General features: G+C 36.4%; 1 protein-coding gene across 1 annotated transcript in view; it reads right to left on the bottom strand.

Annotated features, from left to right (window-relative positions):
- Positions 1–24,998, bottom strand: part of LEMD3 (LEM domain containing 3) — a 65,161-nt gene that overhangs the window by 23,804 nt on the left and 16,359 nt on the right. The window contains exons 2-4 of the mRNA XM_045464860.1: positions 11,727–11,764; positions 7,729–7,795; positions 5,474–5,541 (exon numbers count right to left, since the gene is read on the bottom strand). Of these exons, the coding sequence (XP_045320816.1) occupies positions 5,474–5,541; positions 7,729–7,795; positions 11,727–11,764 (173 nt within the window). The remainder of the gene's footprint in view (positions 1–5,473; positions 5,542–7,728; positions 7,796–11,726; positions 11,765–24,998) is intronic.

Genomic DNA, 24,998 nt, shown 5'->3' with positions numbered 1-24,998 from the left:
AACAAATTCAACAATATACAGACCAATTCCCTTCGTAAGAAATGCAGAAACCAGTTGAGGCTCCTGCACCTCCAAACACGTGTGAAACTAGCAGCATGGAAGCCAGTAACAAAATCGGTAGCACTCACCAGAGCCCCAGCCCATGGCACAACATGGTACGACCAGAGGAAAATTTGCAACTCCTGGCTTATCCTTGAAGAGGGGAAGAAAAGACTGAAATATATCTCTAATGTTCAGACTTTTCCAGGGGCTACCAGAAGGACTGGTTTCTGTCTTTCCTGAATCTAAGTACTGACCCGTAAAAGCAGAAGGTTGGAGGCAGCTGAGAACAAAGGCAATGCTATGAACTAGCACCTACTCACTCGCCATTGTCCTTCTCCACAGCTCAGTGCAGAACGAGTGGGAGAACACCCCAAATTTCTGGTTTCCCCCTGAGGAAACCAAGAGTTGGAGCAGGTATCCATTGTTCCAGGTTCTCAGGAAGCTGTATCACCTGTCTCAGAGCACTGAGGATACCTGACACAGTCTAAACACCTGGGCGTTGCTGGGGGTTGCTGCGAACAAACAAGTGCTGGACAGCTTGCTGCTGCTCCAGAAGCCCCACAATACGGCAGACAGACGCCAGAGGGAGCAAGAGATTACAAACTCCTGAAAAAAGAATCCTGCAAAACCTCTCTAGATGGGAATTTAAACCCAAAAATCCAGAGAAGATACACACACAGAAAAGGTGTGAGAGGACCCCAGAATCTCTATCTGAGCTCATTGGTGAAGGTCTTCCCTTTCGTGAAGGCAGGCTCTAACGACTGGGAGGTACAGCTCTGTCTTCAAAGGGAGAGATCCTGGGGCACCTGGGATGGGGCTCAGTCAGTTAAGCATCCTAGTCTTAACTTCGGCTCAGGTCATAATCCCAGGGTCATGGGATCAAGCCCTGCACTGGGCTCCACGCTGAGCATGGAGCCTGCTTAAGATTCTCTCTCTCTCTCTCTCTCTCTCTCTCTCCTTTCTCTCTCTCTCTTTCTCCCCCCGTGACCTCTTCCCCTCTCCCATCTCATGTGTGTACTCACTCTCTTTCTAAAAAAAAAATAAAAATAAAAACAAATTCAAATGCATAGATCCAAACACAAAATAATGAGGCACATGAAGGAAATAATAACACTGGGCTCAAATAAAGGAACAAAATAAATCTCCCAAAAACTGACCCTAAAGGAGTGAAGGTATATGAATTACCTGACAAAAATTTCAAAATAATGGTCATAAAGATGGTCAACAAACCCAGGAAAACAACACATGAATAAAATGAGAATATCAATAAAGAGAGAAAAAAATCAAAAACAACTGAACAGATATGGGAGCTGAAGAATATCATAACCGAATCGAAAAATTCACTAGATGAGTTCAACATCAGACTTAATCAAGCAGAAGAATCAAGGAACTCGAAGACAAGCCATTTGCAATTATCCAGTCAGAGGAACAAAAAGAAAAAACAATGAAGAATGTAAGAAGCTTAAAAGTCTTAATGGGACATTACCATTCAGACCAATATATGCATTATGGAAGTCCCAAAAAGGAGGAGAGAAAAGGGCAGGAAGCTTATATGAAGAACTAATGACCGCAGACTTCCCAAATCTGGGGAAGGAAATGGATATTCAGATTCGAGAAGCCCAACAGCTTTTATAGCAAAGTGGTACTAAGAGGGAAGTTTATAGTGACATAACAGCTGCATTAAAAAAGAAGATCTCAATAAACAACCTCAAGGAACTAGAAAAAGAACAAACTAAGCCCAAAGTTAGCAAAAGGAAATATTAAAGAGTAAAAATAAGTAAAATACAGAATAGAAAAAAAGAAGTGTTACTTTTTTGAAAAGATCAGCAAAATTGACAAATCCTTTAAAAAGAAAGAAAACTCAAAATCAGAAATAAAAGAGAGGATATTAAGTCTGATGTCATAGAAATACAAAGGATCGTAAGAGACTACTATGAACAATTGCCAACAAATTAGTTAACCGGAAAAAAATAGACAAATGCCTACAAACGTATAACCTATCAAGACTGAATCACAAAGAAACAGAAACTCTGAACAGACTTATAACTGGTTAGGACACTGAATCGGTAATCAAAAACCTCTCAAACAAGAAGAGTCCAGGACTCAGTGGCTTCACTGGAGATTTCTACCAAACATTACTAATGCTTCTCAAATTCTTCCAAAAAACTGAAGAGAAGGAACACTTCTATTCACTCATTTTATGCGGCCAGCATTATTCTTAACAGCACATTAAGAGGAACATACACCGTGACCAAGTAGGATTTATTCCTGGAATGCAAGGATGGTCCAAAATACAAAAACCAGTCAATGTGATACACATGAACAGAATGAAGGATAAAAATTACATGATCATCTCAACAGACACAGAAAGAGCATTTGACAAAATCAATACCTTTTCATGATTAAAAACACTCAACAAAGGGATGCCTAGGTGGCTCAATTAATTAAACATCTGACTCTTGATTCCAGCTCAGATCATGATCTCATGGTTGTGAGATCAAGCCCATCAGTTTCTGTGCTGTACGTGGAGCCTGCTTAAGATTCTCTCTCCCTCTCTCCCCCCCCACCCTGCCCCGTGCTCGCTCGCTCGCTCTCTCTCTCAAAATAAACATTAAAAAAAAAAAAAAACCACTCAACAAACTAGGAATAGAAGCAAATTATCTCAATATAATAAAGGTCATATATGAAAAGCACACAGCTAATATCATACTCAACACTGAAAAACTGGAAGTTTTTCTTTGGAGATAGGAACAAGGCCAGGATAAGGATGTCTACTGTTGTCATTTCTATTCAATACATAGTACTGGAAGTCCTAGTTACAGCAATTAGGTAAGAAAATGAAATAAAAGGCATCCGAATTGGAAAGAAAGAAAAAAAATTATCTCTGTTCACAGATAACATCTTATATAACGTGCAGATAACTCTCTCTCTCGTCCCCACTCACACAATAAGCAAATTCAGCAAAGTTGCAGGATAAAAAAATAAACATACAAAAACAGTTGCATTGCTAGACACTAAAAATGAACAATCAGAAAGGGAAATTAAGAAAATCCTATTTAAAATAGTATCAAAAAGCACACTTAGGAATAAACTTTACTAAGGAGATGAAAGACTTCTACACTGAAAACTATAAACACTGCTAAAAGAAATGCAAGACACAAATAAATGGAAAGACATCCCATGCCCATGGACTAAAAGACCCAATATTGTTAAAATAACCATGTTACCCCAAGTGTTTTACAGGTAGATTCAATGCAATCCCTATCAAAATCCCAACAGCATTTTCTCAGAAATAGAAAACATCCTAAAATTTATATGGAGACACAAAGAATCACAAATAGCCAAAACAACTTTGAGCAAGACCAAAGGTGGAAGCCTCCTGGTTCGTGACTTCAAAACATACTACAAAACTGTAGTATTCAGAAGAGTATAGTACTGACATGAAGACAGACATATAGACCAATGGAAGAAAAGAGAGAAATAAACTCACACATAATTGATCTTCAACAAGGGTGCTAAGAACACACAATGGGGAAAGGACTGTCTCTTCGAAAAATGCTGTTGAGAAAACTGGATTTCCTCATGCAAATGAATCAAATTGGACCCTTATCTCACACTATACACAAAAATCAACTCAAAATGAATTAAAGACTTAAATATAAGACATGAAAAGACAAAACTCTAAGAGGAAAACACAGAGGAAAAGCTTCATGACATTGGTCTTGGCAATGATTTTCTGGATATGGCATCAAAAAGTACAGGTAACAGCAGCAGCAACAACAGAAAAACACAGACAAATGAAACTGTATCAAACTAAACAGCTTCTGCAAACAAAGGAAATAATCAAAAGAGTGAAAAGACAACCTATGGAATGAAAGACAATATTTCCAAACCATATCCAAAATAAAGAAATGACTCCTACACCTCAGTAACAAAATCAAATAACCTGATTTAAAAATGGGTAAAGTATGTGAATAAACATTTTTCCAAAGAAGACAAACAAATGTGCAACAGGTATAAGAAAAGATGTTTGACAGGGGCGCCTGGGTGGCGCAGTCGGTTAAGCGTCCGACTTCAGCCAGGTCACGATCTCGCGGTCCGTGAGTTCGAGCCCCGCGTCGGGCTCTGGGCTGATGGCTCAGAGCCTGGAGCCTGTTTCCGATTCTGTGTCTCCCTCTCTCTCTGCCCCTCCCCCGTTCATGCTCTGTCTCTCTCTGTCCCAAAAATAAATAAACGTTGGAAAAAAAAAAAAAAAGATGTTTGACATCACTAATCATCAGGGAAATGCAAATAAAAACTATAGTGAGATATCACCTTGTACCTATGATGGCCATTATTAAAATAAGAAACAACAACAACAACAAAAACAAGTGTTTTTGAGGATGTGGAGAAAAGGGGAAGGAACCTTGGAAACTGCTGGTGGGAATGTGAAATGGTATAGACACTATGGAAATCAGCATGGACGTTCCTCAGAAAATTAAAATAAAACTATCATATGCAATTCCACTTCTGGGTATTTACTCAAAAGAACTGAAAACAGGGTCTAAAAGATATTTGCACCCCATGTTCACTGCAGTATTATTCACAATAGCCAAGAAGCAGAAACAACATAAACATCCACCTACAGATCAACAGATAAAGATAGTGTGTGTGTGTGTGTGTGTGTGTGTGTGTGTGTGTGTGTGTGAGCGTGAGCGCATGTGTGTAATATTATTCAGCCTTAAAAAAAAAATCCTGGGGGCGCCTGGGTGGCGCAGTCGGTTAAGCATCCGACTTCAGCCAGGTCACGATCTCGCGGTCCGTGAGTTCGAGCCCCGCGTCAGGCTCTGGGCTGATGGCTCAGAGCCTGGAGCCTGTTTCCGATTCTGTGTCTCCCTCTCTCTCTGCCCCTCCCCCGTTCATGCTCTGTCTCTCTCTGTCCCAAAAATAAATAAACGTTGAAAAAAAAAATTAAAAAAAAAAAAAAAAAAATCCTGTCCATCTTAACACTTATCCATCTTAATCTTCTGTACCCTTCTTTCATATACTATTTCCTAAAGATCACTTACAGTGGTTTAGAAAATTCATCTGCAAATTGTTTTAGCACCCTGAGATGACATTAATCTGGGGTGAAAGATCTAAAATAAATGACAATGGTTAGATGCTTACTTGCTTTCTTACATGCTACTTACCTATCTCAATTTCTCTCACCAATGTTGTTTGTACCCTTTCCAAATTAATGTGCATTCTCTCATAGAGAATGTTCTAAAACAAACTAAAACAGAAAATGTTGAGTAATTCTGTTTTCTCTATCTGCTCACATTCCACCAAACAATAGGCCCAAGTTTGTAACAGTACAATTAATCAAATGCATGGTACCTTTGATACAAGTTGTAATAATGTATATAAACTTTAAGAAAACAGCTATCAAAAGTCTAATTACACTGCTTACTTTTAAATATGCAGCTGCCTCTTGGACAGAAAGTGTTCTCTGACTAGAACTGCCACATTCATGATCTCCTGGAAAGATTAGCATATTATTAATTTTGAATCAGTACTATATTAAACAGAAGAAAACAAATACAATTAATCAAAATATTTTACAATTTATACAATTATAGGTTATATTATTATAATCAATAAAGAAAGAAGATAAACCATATTTAATTTCCTATTAAAAATCCAGTAGGGAATAGAAACAAACAATTATCTTTACATAAACCACCATCTTTAAATACATTTCTAAACAGTCTGGGTAGGAACATGTCTTCTTTGTATGTTTTCAACTAAATCACTGGACAGGGGAGGAACCATGTCACATGATGCTTATCCACACATCTTGGCACACAGCAGGTCCTCGCCAGGTTCGCTGTTTTTCGAGAGGGAAAATTCACTGTGGTAACTTAACACATCTATTACCAAAGCTAATAATTCAAGGATTTAAATAAATTTGAATTAAAATGTACATTCTGTATATAAAGATAGTGCTAAGCCTATCTTTAGCAAGGTGTGTGCATGCCTTAAAAATTATTATAACAAAGACCAACAGGGAAATTAGATAGAAGCTTCTAGGTATGTATCTGGTTTCTGCAAAGAAATGCATTACATACAGAATCACATTTTCCCTTTCTTATAACGATTTATAAGAGAATGCAGTCTTTGCTTTCAGGCTTTCTGTGGTTATTAGAGACCAATTTCCTCATATTGAACTTCAATTGTAAGTTTTTCCTGCCCTGTTTCTCTTCAAGTGGATTAAAAAAAAAAATTTAACACAAAAGCGTACTAGCTGAAGTAAACTTTGACAAATTTTTCTATCATAAAAGCAGTCACATTCCTATTTATCAGCTTTGTTCAAGTAGCCAGATTTTAATGGTCATAGTCATAAAATGGGAAGAAATACCTGTTAGATAAACAAGTAAGTCTTCAAACTTTATGATGCCTCTTCCAAGATCTAGTTTCCACAGATCTACAGCAGAGGTCGGCAAACCACAGCCCACAGCCAAATCTGCCCTACCACTGATTTTTTTAATAAATGAAGTTTTATTGAAACATAGCCACAACTCATTCATTTATGTATTCTCTATGGCTGCTTTCATGCTATAATGGCAGAATTGAGTAGCTGTGACAGAGACAAGTCTAGCACACAAAGCCCAAAAAACTTACTATCTGGCCCCTTCATAGAAAAAAGTTTGCTGACCCCTGCTCTAGAGGAAGGAATCCATATCTTTAAAAGTACCCCAGATCATGCTGATCTAGCACACTACATAAAACAGTGCTATAGAGACAGCTGTAGAAGCCTGTGGTAGCAACATCAAGAATTCCTAGCGAGAGTATATACTTAACTTATTTCTGGGTGCTACAGCATACCAAATAAATGTCATTAGTTTGCAGTGTATGAATATGACGGTCAGTTAAGGCAAAGACGGTTTTTAGTGACATACACAGAATTCTCAGCATTCAAAAACTGACCAGTATTAAGGATCCAAAGGAAAAAAAAAAAAACCAGGCTGATGTGAGGATGAGCAACTGTAAGGATCCTGAAATGCCTCCATTCAACCAGAGAACCTCCATATTTACCTTCCACCAATGAACTGATTTCTACAAAAGGATCCTCTGCATACAAAAATTCAGGAGACATTTTTCTTTTCTTGTAACCTCTTTACAAGAAGAGAATCCAAAGTCTCTTCTTCTAGCTTATACGTGATACAAGAATAACTAAAAAAAGCTAAGGTAATAAACAGAGAGCAGAATACTAAGAGCAGAATATGAGGAAAATGCAATGATCAGTACAAAAAATTCTAGAATATATTTACTTTATCCAAGAAATTGATACCTAATCAACCACCAAAGAAAAATCTGCAGTTTTATATTTAATCTAGGATTTTAGTTAACTCGTTGCTTACCCAATCCAATTGACATTTAAGCTTTCAAAATTTTTTGTTACTTATTAGTGTAACAAAAAAATTGACTTTAGAATTACATAATATATACTTCACCCAATACATATGGGCAGGCAGAAAAGGTCTTCACTAAATATGTTTATAAAAATAAAACCCACTATGTATAGGTAACAAAAACTTCTAAAGAAAAAATTTTCCACAAACATAACGTTAGACTTGGGAAAAATTATTTCCACTGATATAGCATGCTATATATGTAAATTAATTTTCAAAACATTTTTAGAGACTATGAATGTGAAACAATTACCTGCAAGCTGTGCCAATCGATCATGAAGCTTGTATAAAGTGTTCATCATAAGATTTTTCTCACTTTCCTAAAATTAAAAGAAATGATTATAAGACATCCAATTCAACAAAATGTACCAAATAATAATTTTATTCAAAAAGAAAAACAGCAAATAATTTAAAACCACAGAAGCGACATAATCGGAAAGACAAATTCACACTTAAACAATGGCTACCATACTTTAAAAAAATCTTAATCTAAGAATCTAAATCATCACTCTAAACATTTTATTTTTCTTGAGGATTGACTGGGAAATTCGCACTAAGGTTAGTGCTAAAAAAAGGTCTCCTGTACAAAAACTTCTCCCAACCACCAAAGCATCGCTCTCGGTCCCCCTGTACACAATGTACACTTACACATATTGTTCTTATGAGACTTCAAGGCTGCCCTCATGTTTTGCCTTAATCTGATTCAACCAAACAATAGGGGGATGAGTATTGACACTCCGACCCTCAACCTCTCCTAGGTCCCCCAAAGTGGTCCTGTATAAATTTATAAACCATTAAAGCAAAACACACATTTAATGAGTATCTAGTACTAGGAATTAAGAACTATTCTCAGCAAAGCAAGAGGCCCAGTGATACAAGATGGTTCCTGTTCTCAAGGGCAAAAAAGCATACTTAAGTGTTAAAGCTGCAAACAAAATATAATGTGAATACAGAAGAGGGGGAGAAGGGAAGATCCATTTACGAAGAGAGACTATTTGAGTTGGGCTTCACAGTAAGAACAGAATTGACTAGCATCCTAAGAAGAAACACCATGAGCAAAGGCATAAAGGCACCGGTTATGTTTCTTACGTAACTAGTAGCCTACTTTGATTCAGCACACTCCTGGAAAAATAGTTTGGAGTCAACTGCTAGGGACCAAAACTAAGAGTTTGACTTCATTCTAAAAATTTAGAAGAGGGAAAGTAAAACAGACTTGTATATCAGAAATAGTACTCTGAACATATGAAAGGAAACGAGAGAGGAGACGATTGCAATGTCTAAGCACCCTGCCAAGAAGTCTAAGGCAGTGAGACCCCCAACTGAAAAGAAATCACAATTAAGGGGGACCAACACAAGCAATGGGGGAGTATAAGTTAGAAGAGGGGTAAGCTTATCACACTATCTGAAATAAATTCATGATTCCTGAGGGGGCTGGCTGTATCTTTATTATTTCCTTTCTTCTTGATGTGTCAAACAAAACAGTAATACTTATAAATATAAGACCAGGATATAAAAGGCTAGGAAAGTAACATTTATATGCCTAACAACATGCAACTTCACCCATTTATTTTCATACTTTATTTTCAGGGACAGAAAGACAAGTTTGTACACTATGAGTGGTATGTCTTTGTCAATGCAGCTTTCATCATTGATACTAGGAAGAAGAAAGCTCATTGAAGGCTCCACCAGAGTCCCTGGTTTTATGGAAGATGGTTGGTAGAGATTAAGTGACATTCCTTCAGCTGACTACTTGCCTTCCAAACCTTAGCTTTTTTCCCCCCTCAATTCTATCTCAACCAAATTCTGAATCGGGCTAGACCTTGTCTTTGTAAAAGCCTAAAAATCCAAACTGTAAGAATTGGCCATCAAGAAATAATTGCTGGAGCTGAAATCCAAGATTCTGAAAGGTATGCATTTGTGACACATTAAGCCACAAAATAATTTTTAATAAATATATTCAATATAATAATTCAATATAATTTAATAAATATATTCAACATAATACATTCAATTCAATATAGTAATTATAACATAATATATTCAATATAGTAATTTAATAAATATATTCAATGAATATATTCAATTATAATAAATATAATTCTATATTATAATATAATATTCAATATAATAAGAAAGAGTTCTAATGATAGTATAGCTAGTTGTGGACTCGATACATGAAACCAAGGTAAATCTGATTAAGCTTTGGGATTAAAGTAGTTAAAAGTTTTAAAGTTTATTTCCTCCCTTATCTGGAAAAGAGACCAATTTCCTTTCCTTTCATATGTCCTGATCACGCCCAACCCCTCTCCCCTTTCAAAAACAAAACTAAATCCAAAAACTTGACACTTGTCCTCTGTGATTGATTACATCTTTAATGAACATCAGAGGCCTGGAAATAAACTTCATTTTTTGATTCACAGATTTTAACACTGGACTAGATGAGGAGAAGAAATAACAAAACCTAATCAGATGTAACTGAATCCCATAAGAAAACATACATACATGCTGTTTCTTTAGCATTCTCATAGAAAATTTAAGCACCCAAAAGGCTAAACTGTAATTTTTTCAAAAATTATTTCTCCAGTGGCAATTTATTCAAAATGACCATCTATATATTACAAGGGTCTCAAGTGCATGATCAACTCAATTATCATCTAAATAGTTTTTATGTAATGTTATTAATGTGAACACATCAATTTTGAGGAAGAAATAGAAAGGCTCTGGCTCAACTATCTTTAGCACCAATGTGCTAAACTAGAAATAAATCTGAAAAATATGTAAATCGAATTTTAAAGTTACGTTCTTACAGAAACTTATATTGACTTATAGTTTCATTATAGTCTTCTTCCATTCTGACTGCTTTTCCAGTGGTCTCCTAACATTCAGCTTGAAAGATGTCTCACACTGGCTTTCCTAATCACCCTGACAGCAAGTTAAAGATCTACAAATAAATCCATATTTAAAGTAAGCTTTCAAGCAACCTTTCATTAAACAAAAATGATTTTATACTTTAATTTGAAATAGCTAACCTTCCATTGTTTGTTTTGGTAAGATCCAGATTGTTTTAGTAACCCATACCATTCTTTGAAGCAAAATTCTCATTCTTGAGTGACAACAAATCAAACTGTAGGGCAACTCTCCCAAATTCTCTCGTATATCGTCACCTTTACATAAGTTCCCTCTTCTACCCTCAGCCAACTTTCTCCTCAAGGAAATTTCCAATTGTTTGTATCAAGTCTCTGATTAAATGATGATAATGATTTTACACACTTAGCATGGTGCCTGGCACAGAATAAGCACTTAATATAAGTGAACTGCCATTATCTTCATTACAGTTATTACTATTATTTAGAGGTTCAAAACTTCAGTTCCTCCCATGGGGAAAATTATACAGAAGAAAATAAAGTCCTGTATTTCTAACATTCAGTGAGTATATTACACGCATTTAAATGATGATGCCAACAGCAGCATACTTAATACGGTTACTGACAAAGTCAACCTGTTTTAAAACAAATATCACCACAAAAGAATATTACTAAAAATAATCACTACAAAGTCTCACTCTAACAATCTGCAGTAATATTTTATGGATTTGATTATACATTATTACACATCCTTCAGCACAACAAACAATGTTTTATATGCAGGTCTACATTAGTCAGTTCCCACCATAAATTAATAACTAACTGTGCATTATAATATGAGCTCAAATACCTTAATCTTTAAGGTGCCTGTAATGATGGTAAGTGAAAAATATTTTCATGTGAGTAAAATTTAGGTTAAAATTAACATTATAGATCCTTTAAAAAAGAAAAGGAAATCATAAATAGGTAGCCTAAGAAACATGTGTCTTTCTAAATCTTTTGCCTTCCTAATGGTTGAATAGGCATGGCTATGAGCAAAAGATCCAGAGAGACAAGATGAGGGCAAAGAGGACAAAAATTGTCAGAATATCCAGCAACTTCAACAGAAATACTTCTAAAGGTTAAAACCAGATCCCTAGATAACGTGCCAATGCCATTTTACGTGGCAGTTGGCTATTACCTTAAAGTGATAAACAATTCTGCTCTTAGGAGAAAACCTGTTTCAGATTTAACCATATTATCCTTAAAGAATACTCAAAATAAGAAAATTTATTGTTTCAGTTTAAGAGAAGTTTTAAAATTAACATTTTTAGTTGACAGTTGTCCTAATACTTTTATCATATAAAACATGAGACAAAAACCAGTATTATGATCTTCTTCTACTTACTTGTATGTTTCCAAATGTTTCATCAAAGGGGTTTTTTACTATCAAGGAAAGAAAAGAGAGAACTATTAGCATCATTTGAGAATGAGAATTAGAATCCCCCTAAACAAGCTCTCTGAAATGCCAGCATGCACTCTGCTAAAACTGAACGTAAACACACTAATGATAATAAAGGTTAGGGTGGTGAGTTTTGAGACTTGCTATGTTTACCATTCTTACTCTGAATCTGTGGTTTTCTCTGTAATAACTGAGAGCAGGGCTCTGGTGTCTAAGTGCCTGGGTTCGAGTCCCAGTTCCATCACTTACTAGCAACATGAGCGTGAACTAACATCTACCTGGCTACTCTAAGTTGTAGTTTCCTCACTGTTACAGAAAGGATGTAACAATGATTCCTACCTTGTGTAGTTGTTGTGAGGATTAAATGAGATAAACTAGATAACATGACTGGCCTAGTATCAAGCACTTAATACACCTTACCTGTTACTGTTACTGACTACATTGTTTCCACCACCAAACTTGATTTCTCTTCAAAATATAGATTAAAAGCAGTTACTACTTAAGGAAATCTACAAGATGCTTTAAAACTAAACAATTCTTTCAGAATTCTGACTTCCAATGGTAAAACAAACAAACAAAAAACAAAAAAAAAACCCCTCCCCAATCCTTGCTAACATCTGGAAAGGTGACAAGAAACAAATATACAAAGTAGCTAAGAAATGTCTCAATATCAAACAACTTTACCTTTCCAATAAATATTATAAAAAGGATTTAGCACTTTGCATCCAACCTCCCTACACCCACCTCTCCTAAAAAAAGATACAAACAAGTTTATGGCTAAACATCTCTCATGGTTATCATTTAGAATCTCCTTTGTATCATCTATTTGCAAATTACATGCAAAAATATTCAAAGCTTTCAGATACCTGGATCTCTATAATCCAGGTCACAACCAAGACTAACTAGCCTACAAAGTAGTTCACACTGACCAGGTTTCCTTTCTGAGGTGCTTTTCTATTTTTATTTGAGAAAACAGGAAGTCCCATAGGAACCAGGAACTGCCTGATTCTAAGAAAGTTCATGTGTGAGGCCAGTTTAACAAGGTACAATAAAAAAGCAAGGAAAAGTATATCTTACAATCATCTAAAGGGATTTTGTAGACACTTCCTAAAGAGTAACAGGGTTTTAATGCTAGAAAAGAAAAAATTTTGAATGATAAAAGATCAAATTACTCAATAGGGGACTAGGAAGAAGAAATAATACAGCTTAAAGATTAAATAAAGTGTTATGAATCAGAACACGCTTAGACTAAAAAGATACTTTTTAATAACAATTTTTATTAATGTAAAATCTGAACAATTTAAAATAAACTTGTATTTAGTTCAATATACTACCAAAAAAATTGCCTTCTTGATCTACTTAAACTGATCACACAATACTAAAAGGTCAAGTATTTTATTTGCTCTTTATAAGAAGAATAACCCTAAAAAAATTAAAACACGCAGTTCTAAAAACAGGTTTTTTAATGTCTGAAGAAAAGTCATGAAGATAGCCTTTTTTTTTTTCTTCTGACTTTACACAAAATCCTTTTTGTCAAGATTATTAAATGGAAAACTAGCTCTTCAAGTATCTCCATGAAGCAGACTGTGGATGTTCTCCCCCTGGACTGTCCTACTGTGAATTTCTCATGACAGGCATCACGTGACACTGTTTGTTTGCCTGGAGTCAAGCACAGTACTGGGCATACAGTTGGTGCTCAAAAAGTGCTGGTTGTGCTATCTAGGTTACATTCATCCTTCTTTATTCTATTCTGTGTGTTAACACTGCAGGAGGCTGGAGAAGGGTAAGTTCTGGGAAGGAAGGGGGACGGGATAACAAAGAGAAAGCTACAGAGCAGAACAATAATTCTGTTGAAAGCACTGCTCTCTCTGCCCTTTGCATCCTTCTAGATTTCTGCCTCTCGGTTAATGGGCTGAGATACCCAACAGTGTATCTTAAAAGCCAGTAATATACTTTCCATCCTACACATCTTATGTTAAGAAAATTTTTCCCCAATTTCCCATGACAACCACCAGCATTTTTGCAGCATAACTAATTGGCTATAAAATCACAAAAAATAAAAGAGGGGCATTCGTCAAAAAGGACATAATGAAATATGTAAGATGAATAACAAAGTCAACAAGACTTTATTATGAAATAAAAAATATTTGAATACATCAAAATGTAGCATACATTCACGGGAATATTGTGCCAATAACTGATTTTATTTTGTGGATTATACCTAAGCACTTGTCTTCAAAGTGTCTTGTTCATAGTATTATACAGTTTTTTGCTTGTCCCTCACTAGGCATCGCACTTTTTCTTTTTACACTAAAATATCTTCCTTCATTAAGATAGGGACCAGCTCATAAATACTAGGATGCATATTTGTAAATAAGCTTCACATCGTGTCGTGAAACACACTTCTACACTGTTGTTTGTTCCTCGCACATTGTCACATATCCACTGATAGACATTCCAAAGTTTATGGGAAACATGGGTTCAAAGCTCTGCACCACTGTACAGACTATGATGAGGGCTAAGATTTATATAATATAAAAATGGGACTACTTAGTCAATGGAGAAATGAAACTGTCAACCAGTCTGATGAAACCAAACTGTCAACCAGTTATTTATCTTTTATGGCAAAACTATTTTGTCATTAAAATGCTTGCAGCAAAGATGCTTACAGCAAAACTACCTAGAACCACAACTATCACCTATTAACAGACCTATTAAATCAATAAGAAGTAAAAAGTAGCCTTGAGATTAAGCTTTAGAAGGAAACTTCATCTAAAAACAGCAATTCTAAAAAAGCAGCATCTTTTTATTAAAAGGTTTTTCTTTATTTTTAAATAATCTCTGCACCCAACGCAGAGCTCAAACTCACGACCCTGAAATCAAGAGTCTCCTGCTCTACCAACTGAGCCAGCCAGGTGCCCTTAAAAGCAGCATCTTTATATATCTAACTTTTCTTCAGTATTTCTAACACCATGTGTTAGTATCTTTTATCTCATCCAAATTACCTACAATATTTAATGGAAACAACACATATTGCCACCTCACCTTTAGTGAAAATACTCCTCCTTGATCCCACCAATTGGGCATTTATAGAGAAGAAACCATATTCCAAAAGCATCCCACACCCAAAAAAAAAACGAAAAAAACAAAAAAAGCCACCTCATTTTTAAGCCTCTTTTCTAGGCCTGGACCTGAGAGATAAATTCTTATCTCTTTTCCTAAAGCAGTGATAATACCTCACCGATATTTCAAACTTTCCACTTCTATCCCCTAAACAGCACAACCTTGAAGTCATTTTAGACCTAGTACTGTCCTTTATACCCTACACCCCCAATAGCTTCTCTTAACTGAGGTTTTTTTCTCAACTTCTGAGGCTGAGAAAAACTTCTGAGAAAAACTTCTGAGGTTTTTTTCTCAAATCTTCCTGGTTTCACCATTTCTCCTTCAACGTTCTTGTCCAGATTGTTTCGAACCTCAAATACACCAAACTTTTCTTAAGACTTTCACTTCTCATTCCTTTAAACTCCCCCAATGATTGTAAAAATCAAATTCCTAAAAACGTTTCTTTAATTATACTTACAAGATCCTTCAAAATCGTCCAATGATTTCCTAGCACATTTTGCTTCAAGGAAATAATTCTAACTTTGTGATACTTTTCTATTTACTTAGACACATTGTTGACTCTGATTCTCCAAACCTTCGTCTCGCATCAATCCCAAAAATGTTATTAGTTTTACTGATCCTTCCCATTAACTTTTTTTCATTCTCTTACACTGAGATCAAATTCATTAATCATTACGAATGCCCAGGTAAAAAGGAAAAAATGAAGTGTATCAATCTATAAAAGTACTCATAAACTATATTTTAATGTTGGTCAAATAAACTGATATTGTCCTCAGAAAGGCTCCAGTTTGGTCACTCAATGCCAGTAAACAGAAGAAAAGTCTGTTGGTGCCCAAAGTTCCTCCACAAACTCAAAAAGAAAAAGTTTTTTCATTTAATAATTATTAAGTATTTTGTGCTAGGCACTGGAAATGTGACAGTAAATAAAATTTTAAAAATCCCTGCCCTCAAGGAGCTTATGTTAGAAAAGACAATGAACAGACACATTTTAAAAATACAGTATGGCAAATGGTTCTAAGTACTCTGCAGGTAAAACACAGGAGAGAGGTGGTTAACGTGTGGGGGAGGAAAGCAGTATTAAAGCAGATGGTCAGAGAAGGCCATACTCAGAAGAATGCCTTTGGAGGGAAACCCGAAGGAGCACAGGGAACAAGCCATGTGGACACCTGAAGGAAGAAGTTTACAGACAAAAGAATAAGAAGTGTACAGGCTTGGAAGTGGCAGCATGCCCACCATATTATTCCCAGAAATGGAACAGAGTGGCGAGGGCAAACAGCAAGAAATGAAGTCAAAAAGGTAAGTTTACTTGAGGGAGCCAATAGCTACAGATCATGTAGGGCCTTGGAGACTTTTAATATTACTCTGAGCAAGAAACCTCACAGAATTAGAAGCATTTTATCTGGCTTATGTCTTAAAAAGAAAAGTGCATACAATAAGAGGTGGGCCACGCTCAAGTAAGTTTAAAAATCCTAAGCATTTAGAAAAGAAATGATCTGCCATTCACGCCTCATGCCTCAGGAAAACTGCGGAAGTGGCACATTCAGGACGCTTTCCTCCTGCTTTCTCTGGATCAGCACAGCCAAATTCAGTCAGCCTCGACATTCTTCTGTTCTGAGTACCTGAAACTACCATCAATTATCAATCTGTATACAAAAAATATTCTGCCAGGAGGAACTGAATAGACATTTTTCTACAGACATACAAATAACCAACAGGTACATGAAAAGGTTCTCAACATCACTCACCATCAGGGAAATGCAAACCAAAATCACAGTGAGGTATCACCTCACATCTGTTCGAATGGCTACTTTCAAAAAAGATGAGATAACAAGTACTGAAGAGGGCGTGGAGAAAAGGGACCCTGTGCACTGTTGGTGGGATGGAAATTGTTGCAGCCGCTCTGGAAAACAGTATGGAGGTTCCTCAAAAAATTGAAAATAGAACCATCATATGATCCAGCTAATCCCACTTCTGGGTATATATAACCAAAGGAAATGAAACAGGATCTTAAAAAGATGTCTGCACCCCATGTTCACTGCAGCATTGTTCACAACAGCCAAGACATGGAAACAACCGAACTGTTCATCAACAGATAAGTGGATAAAGAAGACGCGGCACACACATACATACATACACACAATGGAATGTTATTCAGCCACGAGAAAGAAGGATATCCTGATACTTGTGGCATGGATGGATCCTTCATGGCACGACGCTAAGTGAAATAAAGCCTGACAGAGAAAGACAAATACTGGGGGAGATCACTTACATGTGGAATTTGAAAAAGTCAGACCCAGAAAACCAGAGTAGAGTAGTGGTGACCAGGGGCTGGGCAGCAGGAGAAACAAGAAGCTATTGGTCAAAGGACATAAATGACTAGTTATACGATTAACAAGTTCTGCGGATCTAATGTACAGCATGGTGATTATAGCCAGTAACACTGCAAGTTGCTAAGAGAGTAGATGTCGAATGTTTTCAACACACATAAAAAATGGTAATTATGTGACAGGATGGAGGTGTTAGCTAATGCTATGGTGGTAATCATTTTTGCAATACATAAATGTATCAAGTCAACACGCTGTACACCTGAAACTTACACAGTTATATGTCAACCATAATTCAATAAAGCTGAAAAACAGTTCTGCCAGGAAGACATTGAGCCTTTGATCTTTCTGGTCTTCTTCACTCCGCTTATTCTGTCTTCAAGGTCCCGTGTGCAGCTCTGCTATAGTCATAAAAGATGCCTAACCGCTGCAGTTCACTGCAGTTCACTGTGACCTTCCCCTTTTCAGAACCCCTCTGTATTTACTTCAGTATCTTTGCTAACTTATATTATGATTTAACTATTTGTTGGGGCACCTGGGGGGCTCAGTCAGTTAAGCATCCAACTTTAGCTCAGGTCATGATCTCGCGGTTTGTGAGTCGGAGCCCCACATCAGGCTCTCTGGTGTCAGCACAGAGCCCACTTTGGATCCTCTGTCCCGGCCCTCCCTTGCTTGCCCTGTCTCTCTCAAAATAAATAAATAACTATTTCCTCCCCCAACAAGACAGCAAAATATCTACCTATCTCGATGCCTTGAGGATATTTGATGCTAAATATATACTGAACAAATAGCAGCTTGAAGGCATACTGCAGTCTCCAAGAATAACAGCTTCACCAATGCCAGAGTAGTAGGCACTATAATCCTGATTACTCTGCAACCTTCTTCTTTGAATAAAAAGGAAATTATATTTATTGAACTCTTAGTAGATTCAGGAATACTGATGCCATGTACGCAGGAGGTAACTTTCACCACTATTTTAAAGCAGGTATTACTCCCATTTTTATGTACAGAAATACAGATGCATTATGAGATTAGGTTGCTTTCTTGCAGTTCACAGTTTTAAAAGCAGAGATTCATAATCTACATCTGACTCCAATGCCTACATTCTTTTCATTATACAAAAAACAACTACAGGAAAGAAAATATTTGTTTTCTTTGGTTTAAGGAAAGCATTCTTCTCTAGAACTCTCAGATATGGAATTATTAAACTTCAATCTCCTTATGATATAATGCATGAAAAATGCCCAAATGGGAATGAAGAAAAGACACCGCTGTTAGAGAATACACAAGGAAAACTTTTCAAAACCAAGTACCCTAACTGTAGTCCAGGCAAAGACATTCCATGGTATATCAACCTATAAAGTGTCCCATGTCCACCAGGGGCAGCACTGGTCACTCCCCTGCTCTCTGCCGCCGTGACACTGTGTTCATTAAAGCTACTATGGGGCGCCTGGGTGGCTCAGGTCAGTTAAGCGTCTGATTTCACCTCAGGTCATGATCCCGCAGTTCGTGAGTCCAAGCCTTGCGTGGGGCTCTGTGCTGACAGCTCAGAGCCTTGAGCCTGCTTCAGATTCTGTGTCTCCCTCTCTTTCTGCCCCTTACCCACTCGCGCGTATTCTCTCTCTCTCTCTCTCTCTCTCTCCCCCTCTCCCTCTCCCTCAAAAAATAAACATTAAAAAAAAAAGTTCAGTCTGGAAAGCACTAACTGCAGACAGGCACTTTCAAAGACAGTCTCTTATAATTCTAAAACTCTATGACCTTAAGGCTAGGTTTTAGTCTTTGGAAACTTCAAGTCATCTAGGCACAGTTAAATTCAGCTAACTAAATGACCAATTATCTCTGTGAGTTGTACCTTTTTGTAAACAGACATTCAAGCTCTCAAATCCCATCTTCTAGCTTTAGGGGTTTAAACAGAGCATAATTATATATAAGGAAATGGGGGGGGGGGGCAAATGTTTCCAACAGCTGCAGAACACTGCACCTGTGTGTGTGGCAAACTTCTACATTTCACCATCAGCCAAACCGATCTAAAAATGGACAGGGTGAACAAGGCGGCACATTCTTCTGCAACATAGCACATTGCCCTTTTGTTCTCTGAGAGTTCTCTAATTGTTTCATAGCTCTATTAAATATAGTTATTCCAAAAGACAGGAACAGTTCACATCAAGTATACTTAATATATTACTATGAATATGGACATTACATCAGCAAGCAAAACCAAGTTTTATGGACAAAAACTGGCTACTATAAAACCTGCCTAAGGTGAACTCTTGTACCACCCCTGTTCTACTCATAAATAAACTTTCCATTTTAACTCCACCTATCCATCTGGATTTACAGAGGCACAGACCTAGATGGGGATAGCAAGTGAAGAAAGGAAAAAAGGCAAAACCTCAAAAGCTTCTCCACTTTTCAGATCCTATAAGACTCTCAACTTTTCACTTGCCTTGCTTTAAGAGAGGCAACAGTGTGCACTCCTTCCAAAAAAAAAAAAACAAAAAAAAAAAAAAAAAAAAAAAAAACCAAAGAACTATTCTTCACGAAAAACAGAACATTTTAAATATGGATATCAAAGTACTAAAAACAAATACTGTGTCCAAGAAAATAAAAGAACAAAACTTATAGTTAAGTTGGCAATGGCCTTATTATTTGGTTGGTTCTTATTCTTCATCTCTGAAAGAACAATTATGGCCTCTTTCAACCTTGTCATCATTTGAAAATCTCACATTTGCTCACCATAAAAATGAAGATTCCTTGGTGGGGGGCCGGGGGGCAGCGAGGGGGAGATAGCAGACTGTAATTGAGATGCCCGTCTTTATCCAAGCACTAATTTCACATTATAACTGTACCTCAAGTTTGAGATCTCTATAACAAAAACTGTAAGTAAGACTTCTAACCACAGATTGCTCAACAAGTATTTATGGAGAGTATTCTATAAACCATGTTCTGAGAACACAGTGCTTAAGGACTAGTGGAGATAAACGAGTAACTACGATATATAACATACTCAATACAACTTTAGAGTTTAGTATCAAGTACTTTAGGAGTTCAGAAAGGGGTAAAAAATTTTTGCCTAAAATACTTTTGAGCCTTAAAACAAACCAAGAGTAATAAAATGGATTGAACTATGGAAAAAATGCAACATCAATGAACCTCAAAAATATGCTGAAAAAAGCCTCACAAAAGAGTATTCTATGAATCCACTTATGAAGTTTTACAACACACAAAACTACTTTATGGTGAATAAAACAGTGACAGAGTATTGATGTGGCATGAGTAAACTCATGGAGGTGAAGGCAGTGGTCTCTATCTGCAGGGATTCAAGTTGCACAGCTGGATGCATTTGTGAAAAGTCATCTGATGGTACATTAAAGACTGATACATCTGACTGTATGTGAATTTTACCTTAAAAAAAAAAAAAGAACCTCACCCTCAATAATATGCATGACATATGTAAAGATAAAAAGTATCCTGTCTTCAACTTACTCTGAAATACAGTTTTTTTTTTTTTTTAATTTTTTTTTTTCAACGTTTATTTATTTTTGGGACAGAGAGAGACAGAGCATGAACGGGGGAGGGGCAGAGAGAGAGAGGGAGACACAGAATTGGAAACAGGCTCCAGGCTCTGAGCCATCAGCCCAGAGCCTGACGCAGGGCTCGAACTCACGGACCGCGAGATCGTGACCTGGCTGAAGTCGGATGCTTAACCGACTGCGCCACCCAGGCGCCCCTGAAATACAGTTTATGAAAGACAGAATGATGGATGGACAGACTGATGGATAAGATATACAACAAAGCAAATACAGAAAATGCTGAAGTAGAATCTAGGTGTAGATACATGTGTGTTCACGGCATCAATTCTTTCAATTTCCTGTTTGAAAGTTTTCATAACAAAATGCTAGAGGAGAAAAAGTATTAAAACAAAATATTTACTGATGATGCTAAAATCCAAACAGAAAACTGGCAAAAGATCACTTTGATACCCAGACACATCAGGTAAAAACCCTAATTTTAAATATTGTACAAGAAAAACATTCTTTTCCTTCCAATTCAATCTAAATTTTTAACAAATCAAAAACTGAAAATTTCCTTTGCAAAAAAACTAGAAAAGTTATTGTAATATAAAGGTTTTTTTTTTTTTTGGTTTTGCCTTGTTCATGTATTTTACATGTACAACTTCAAAATACATTTATCTTTTTTACTAAAATAATGTCAGAAACTTGGCATATAGAAAAATATCCATAGGAGCTTGTGTCTAGTAATTTTTAAAGAGTAAATGTTTCACAAACATTCAAAATTCTTTTCTTACACACTTCACTATTAAGTTGGAGGTAATTCACCAGTGATTTTATAAGACTGACTTTATTTACCTAAAATCAATTTATTACTAAATTTGAAAGCCAGATGACTAGAAGATCAAGAAAATATCAAAATACTACACATTTAAGAGACTTTAATAATCTACTCCTTCCCAAAATGAGCTCTGCTATCTTAAGAGAGCATCCATAACTCAAGATTTGACAGAATTATTGATTACTGAATCAGACTTACTAAAACTGAAGTTCCCATTCAAACAAAAATGTTTATCCAAAAGACTTTTACACTTTAAGAAAATTTCAAAGTTTACTCTAAGATAAAATATAAAGTTAATAATGAGCCTCTTCCCACCACAACACACACACACACACACACACACACACACACCCACCCGCCCACCCACCCTAAGTTTTAATGACTCAAAACTTCAGAGGGAAACAATTGGCTGCTGTCTCCACCTAACTTTGTCAGCTAAAGACACTTCTGTACCTTACTGATGTTGGGAGGAAAGGTAGTATATAACACATTCAAAAAAAGACAAAGTGATATGTCTACTTAAATCCTAGCAGCCCATCTTACTATACTGCTCAAGGTCCAAAAGTTTGAGTGATCTGCTTTTTCAGTACTTTCACAGATCTCTTCTTGAAAACCACTTCTGCACATATGCCAGTTAAAGAATTATGCTATTGCATGGTGACAAGTGAATAGAAAAATAAAAGCAAGTCAACCCACAAAGGTTGGATACAAACCTATAAATAATACCAAGCATCTGTGCAACAGATAACTTGGCACCCAAACGAATTTATGCTAATGCAATACTGTAATCTATTAAACATGGTGACAGCTCACTGTATTAAGAGGTTTTAAACATTAACTGTTACACACTAGAGACTATCTATGACACTTCCTCAAGGTTTACACTGCCAAGAATACAAGTGTAACTGTATTATAACAAGGTCTGTTCTGAAACAATATTGCTAAATGAGAATTGAGAGATCCAAAAGGAATCCGTGATACACTGAACAACCTATCCCCTGTGCAATGCAATAAAGCAACATGCATTTCCCATACAATTACACACCAGAGCTCTTCCAGTTTATATTCTCAATTACAATGTACTGTGTCTTCACACTGTAAATGATTACAGATAATTAGCTTTGTGTTGCACGAAGGCAATGTGCAGACAAGAAAACTGGAGAGAGAAAAGCTGCAGTGCAATGAAAAGGTGAATAGTACTAAAAAAAAAATCTAAACGATGGTTCTCGTTTCATTTTTCTAATGGGGACAAGAAGTGTAGCTGTTAAAAGGGAAAAGGGCATTATATGTATAAACAAAACAAAAGATTAAAGTATGATCAAAACAAACATATGAACTGAATGTGGAACTGCAAAGAAAATCCCCATCATTGGCTTTATGACCAATGTGCTTAAAACTTACATCTTAACTTTTGGCTCTGGAAAAAAGACAGAAATGAAAAGTCACCAGGGAAACAGAGGTATTTGAGTATGTCATCATAAGGTCCAAAACAAAACCACTGAATAAGTAAAAATGTAAGCAGTTACGACATGAGGTAAACTAGACTAAATAAGACTGTTTTTGTTGGTAAGAATATACAGAACCTTAAGAATAAAATGCATGCTTCCACATGAACGAACACAGTGGATGTTGGAATCATATCAGATTTTCAACTGACATCTAACGTCTCAGATGAACAGAAAGTATCTCTTCACACTGAAAAGGTAGTGGGGTAAAACTCCAGAGCAAGGAATGCTAGTTCCAACATGTATGACTTGTGTTCTTGGGCACTGTAGTAACCTAATGTAAAACAGAATGTTTGTAACTATGCATAGAGATACTGGTGGGGACAAAGGGAGATTAATAAATCTCAGCTTTTTCTTCTTTTCCCAACCCTAGCAAGAAATAAAAAACAAACAGCACTCAGATTACAAAATAACACAATAGACCACTACTCTGCTTTTAATTTGTCTCTACCCTGGAGCTACTGGGAAGAAAGGACAAAGTTCTCAAGAAAATCTGTGAGTTAAGAAGAGAGGAAATGAAGACCCTAAGGTAAAACTCCCTGCCAAAAGTTTTTATAATGCCTGAATTTTTTACTAATCGCCAAAATTTTCATTTATCACAGATAGAATCTGAGATAATAAAGATCTTGTATTTAAAGTACAATTATCTTGAAAAGATTAGAGTTTTTACCAGTTGGTAAGTTAGCCAGTCAGTCATTTGAACATGACAACTGATCCCTTGACATTCATTATGAATGTCTTAAAAACAAATTCTAAAATATAACCAGTATATATAATTTCCTTACAGCAAGCTTTAAAAGCAATAGTTCTCCATGTTTTTAAATGTCTATTAATTTTTGAGAGACAGAGAAACAGAGACGAGCAGGGAAGGGGCAGAGAGAGAGGGAGGCACAGAATCCCAAACAGGCTCCAGGCTGCAAGAGCTGTCAGCACAGAGCCCGACACAGGGCTCGAACTCACGAGCCGTGAGATCACGACCTGAACCAAAGTCAGACACTTAACTGACTGAGCCACCCAGAAGCCTCCAGGTTCTTCATTTTTTAAGTAAAAGGATCTCTTCATTTATATCAAGATGTTCAGATCCCCACAACAGCACTTTTAACACTCACTTATTAAGAAAATATGACAAAATTCTACGAAGAAAAATATTTTGTTTTCTAACCACAGCAGTATTGGTATACCATTGAAAACAATACACAGTATGAGAGGAGCAAATCATTTGTTAGGTCCTCGGACAACCCTTTGTAATGGGTACAGCCCCCAAGACGTTCTCAGCCCGTAAGTTAAGAATTACTGAAATAAATTCTAAATGAAAAATGTAGGCACCAACTACTCTACATACAAAGAAGAAGGATGATTTAGAGAGGTGGGGCTAAGCTCTGATTCCATATTGGCTCAATTCTCACTAAAGATAATCACATTATCAAATTTTATCATAAAATCATATGATTTTACTATCAGAATTCTACAATATTATGAATTTAATCAAATGGCTTTCCCTAACATTTGGCTAAAAGTAGCTGAACTGAGAGGATAAAAGGAGTTGAAATTTGGTAAAGGAGAGAGTGTGTGAAAGAGGAATGCAGCAGAGTACAATGGTTAGAGGATGAGCTCTCAGGTCACACTGCTGGGATCAGCCACAGACACAACTCAATTAACTCCTCTGAACTATCACCTTGGACAGTCATTAACCTAATCCTCCGTTACAGAGTCCTCATCTGTAAAATGTTAAAACTGCTTAAGAACACTGAACGTTTACACTTGTCAAGCACCCAATACAAGGGCCTATTTTATTATAGGGCATTATGCTGTTAAGTCATAAAAAGATGGATACTGTATGATCTCACTTATACATGGAATCTAAAAACAAACTGAAGGCATAGGTATAAAGAACATACTTGTGGTTGCAAGAG

Source organism: Leopardus geoffroyi, chromosome B4 (genome assembly GCF_018350155.1).
Source record: "Leopardus geoffroyi isolate Oge1 chromosome B4, O.geoffroyi_Oge1_pat1.0, whole genome shotgun sequence".
Taxonomy (NCBI): Eukaryota; Metazoa; Chordata; class Mammalia; order Carnivora; family Felidae; genus Leopardus; species Leopardus geoffroyi.
Note: the sequence above shows the minus strand (reverse complement) of the source record. Positions and strands in the feature narration are given on the sequence as shown.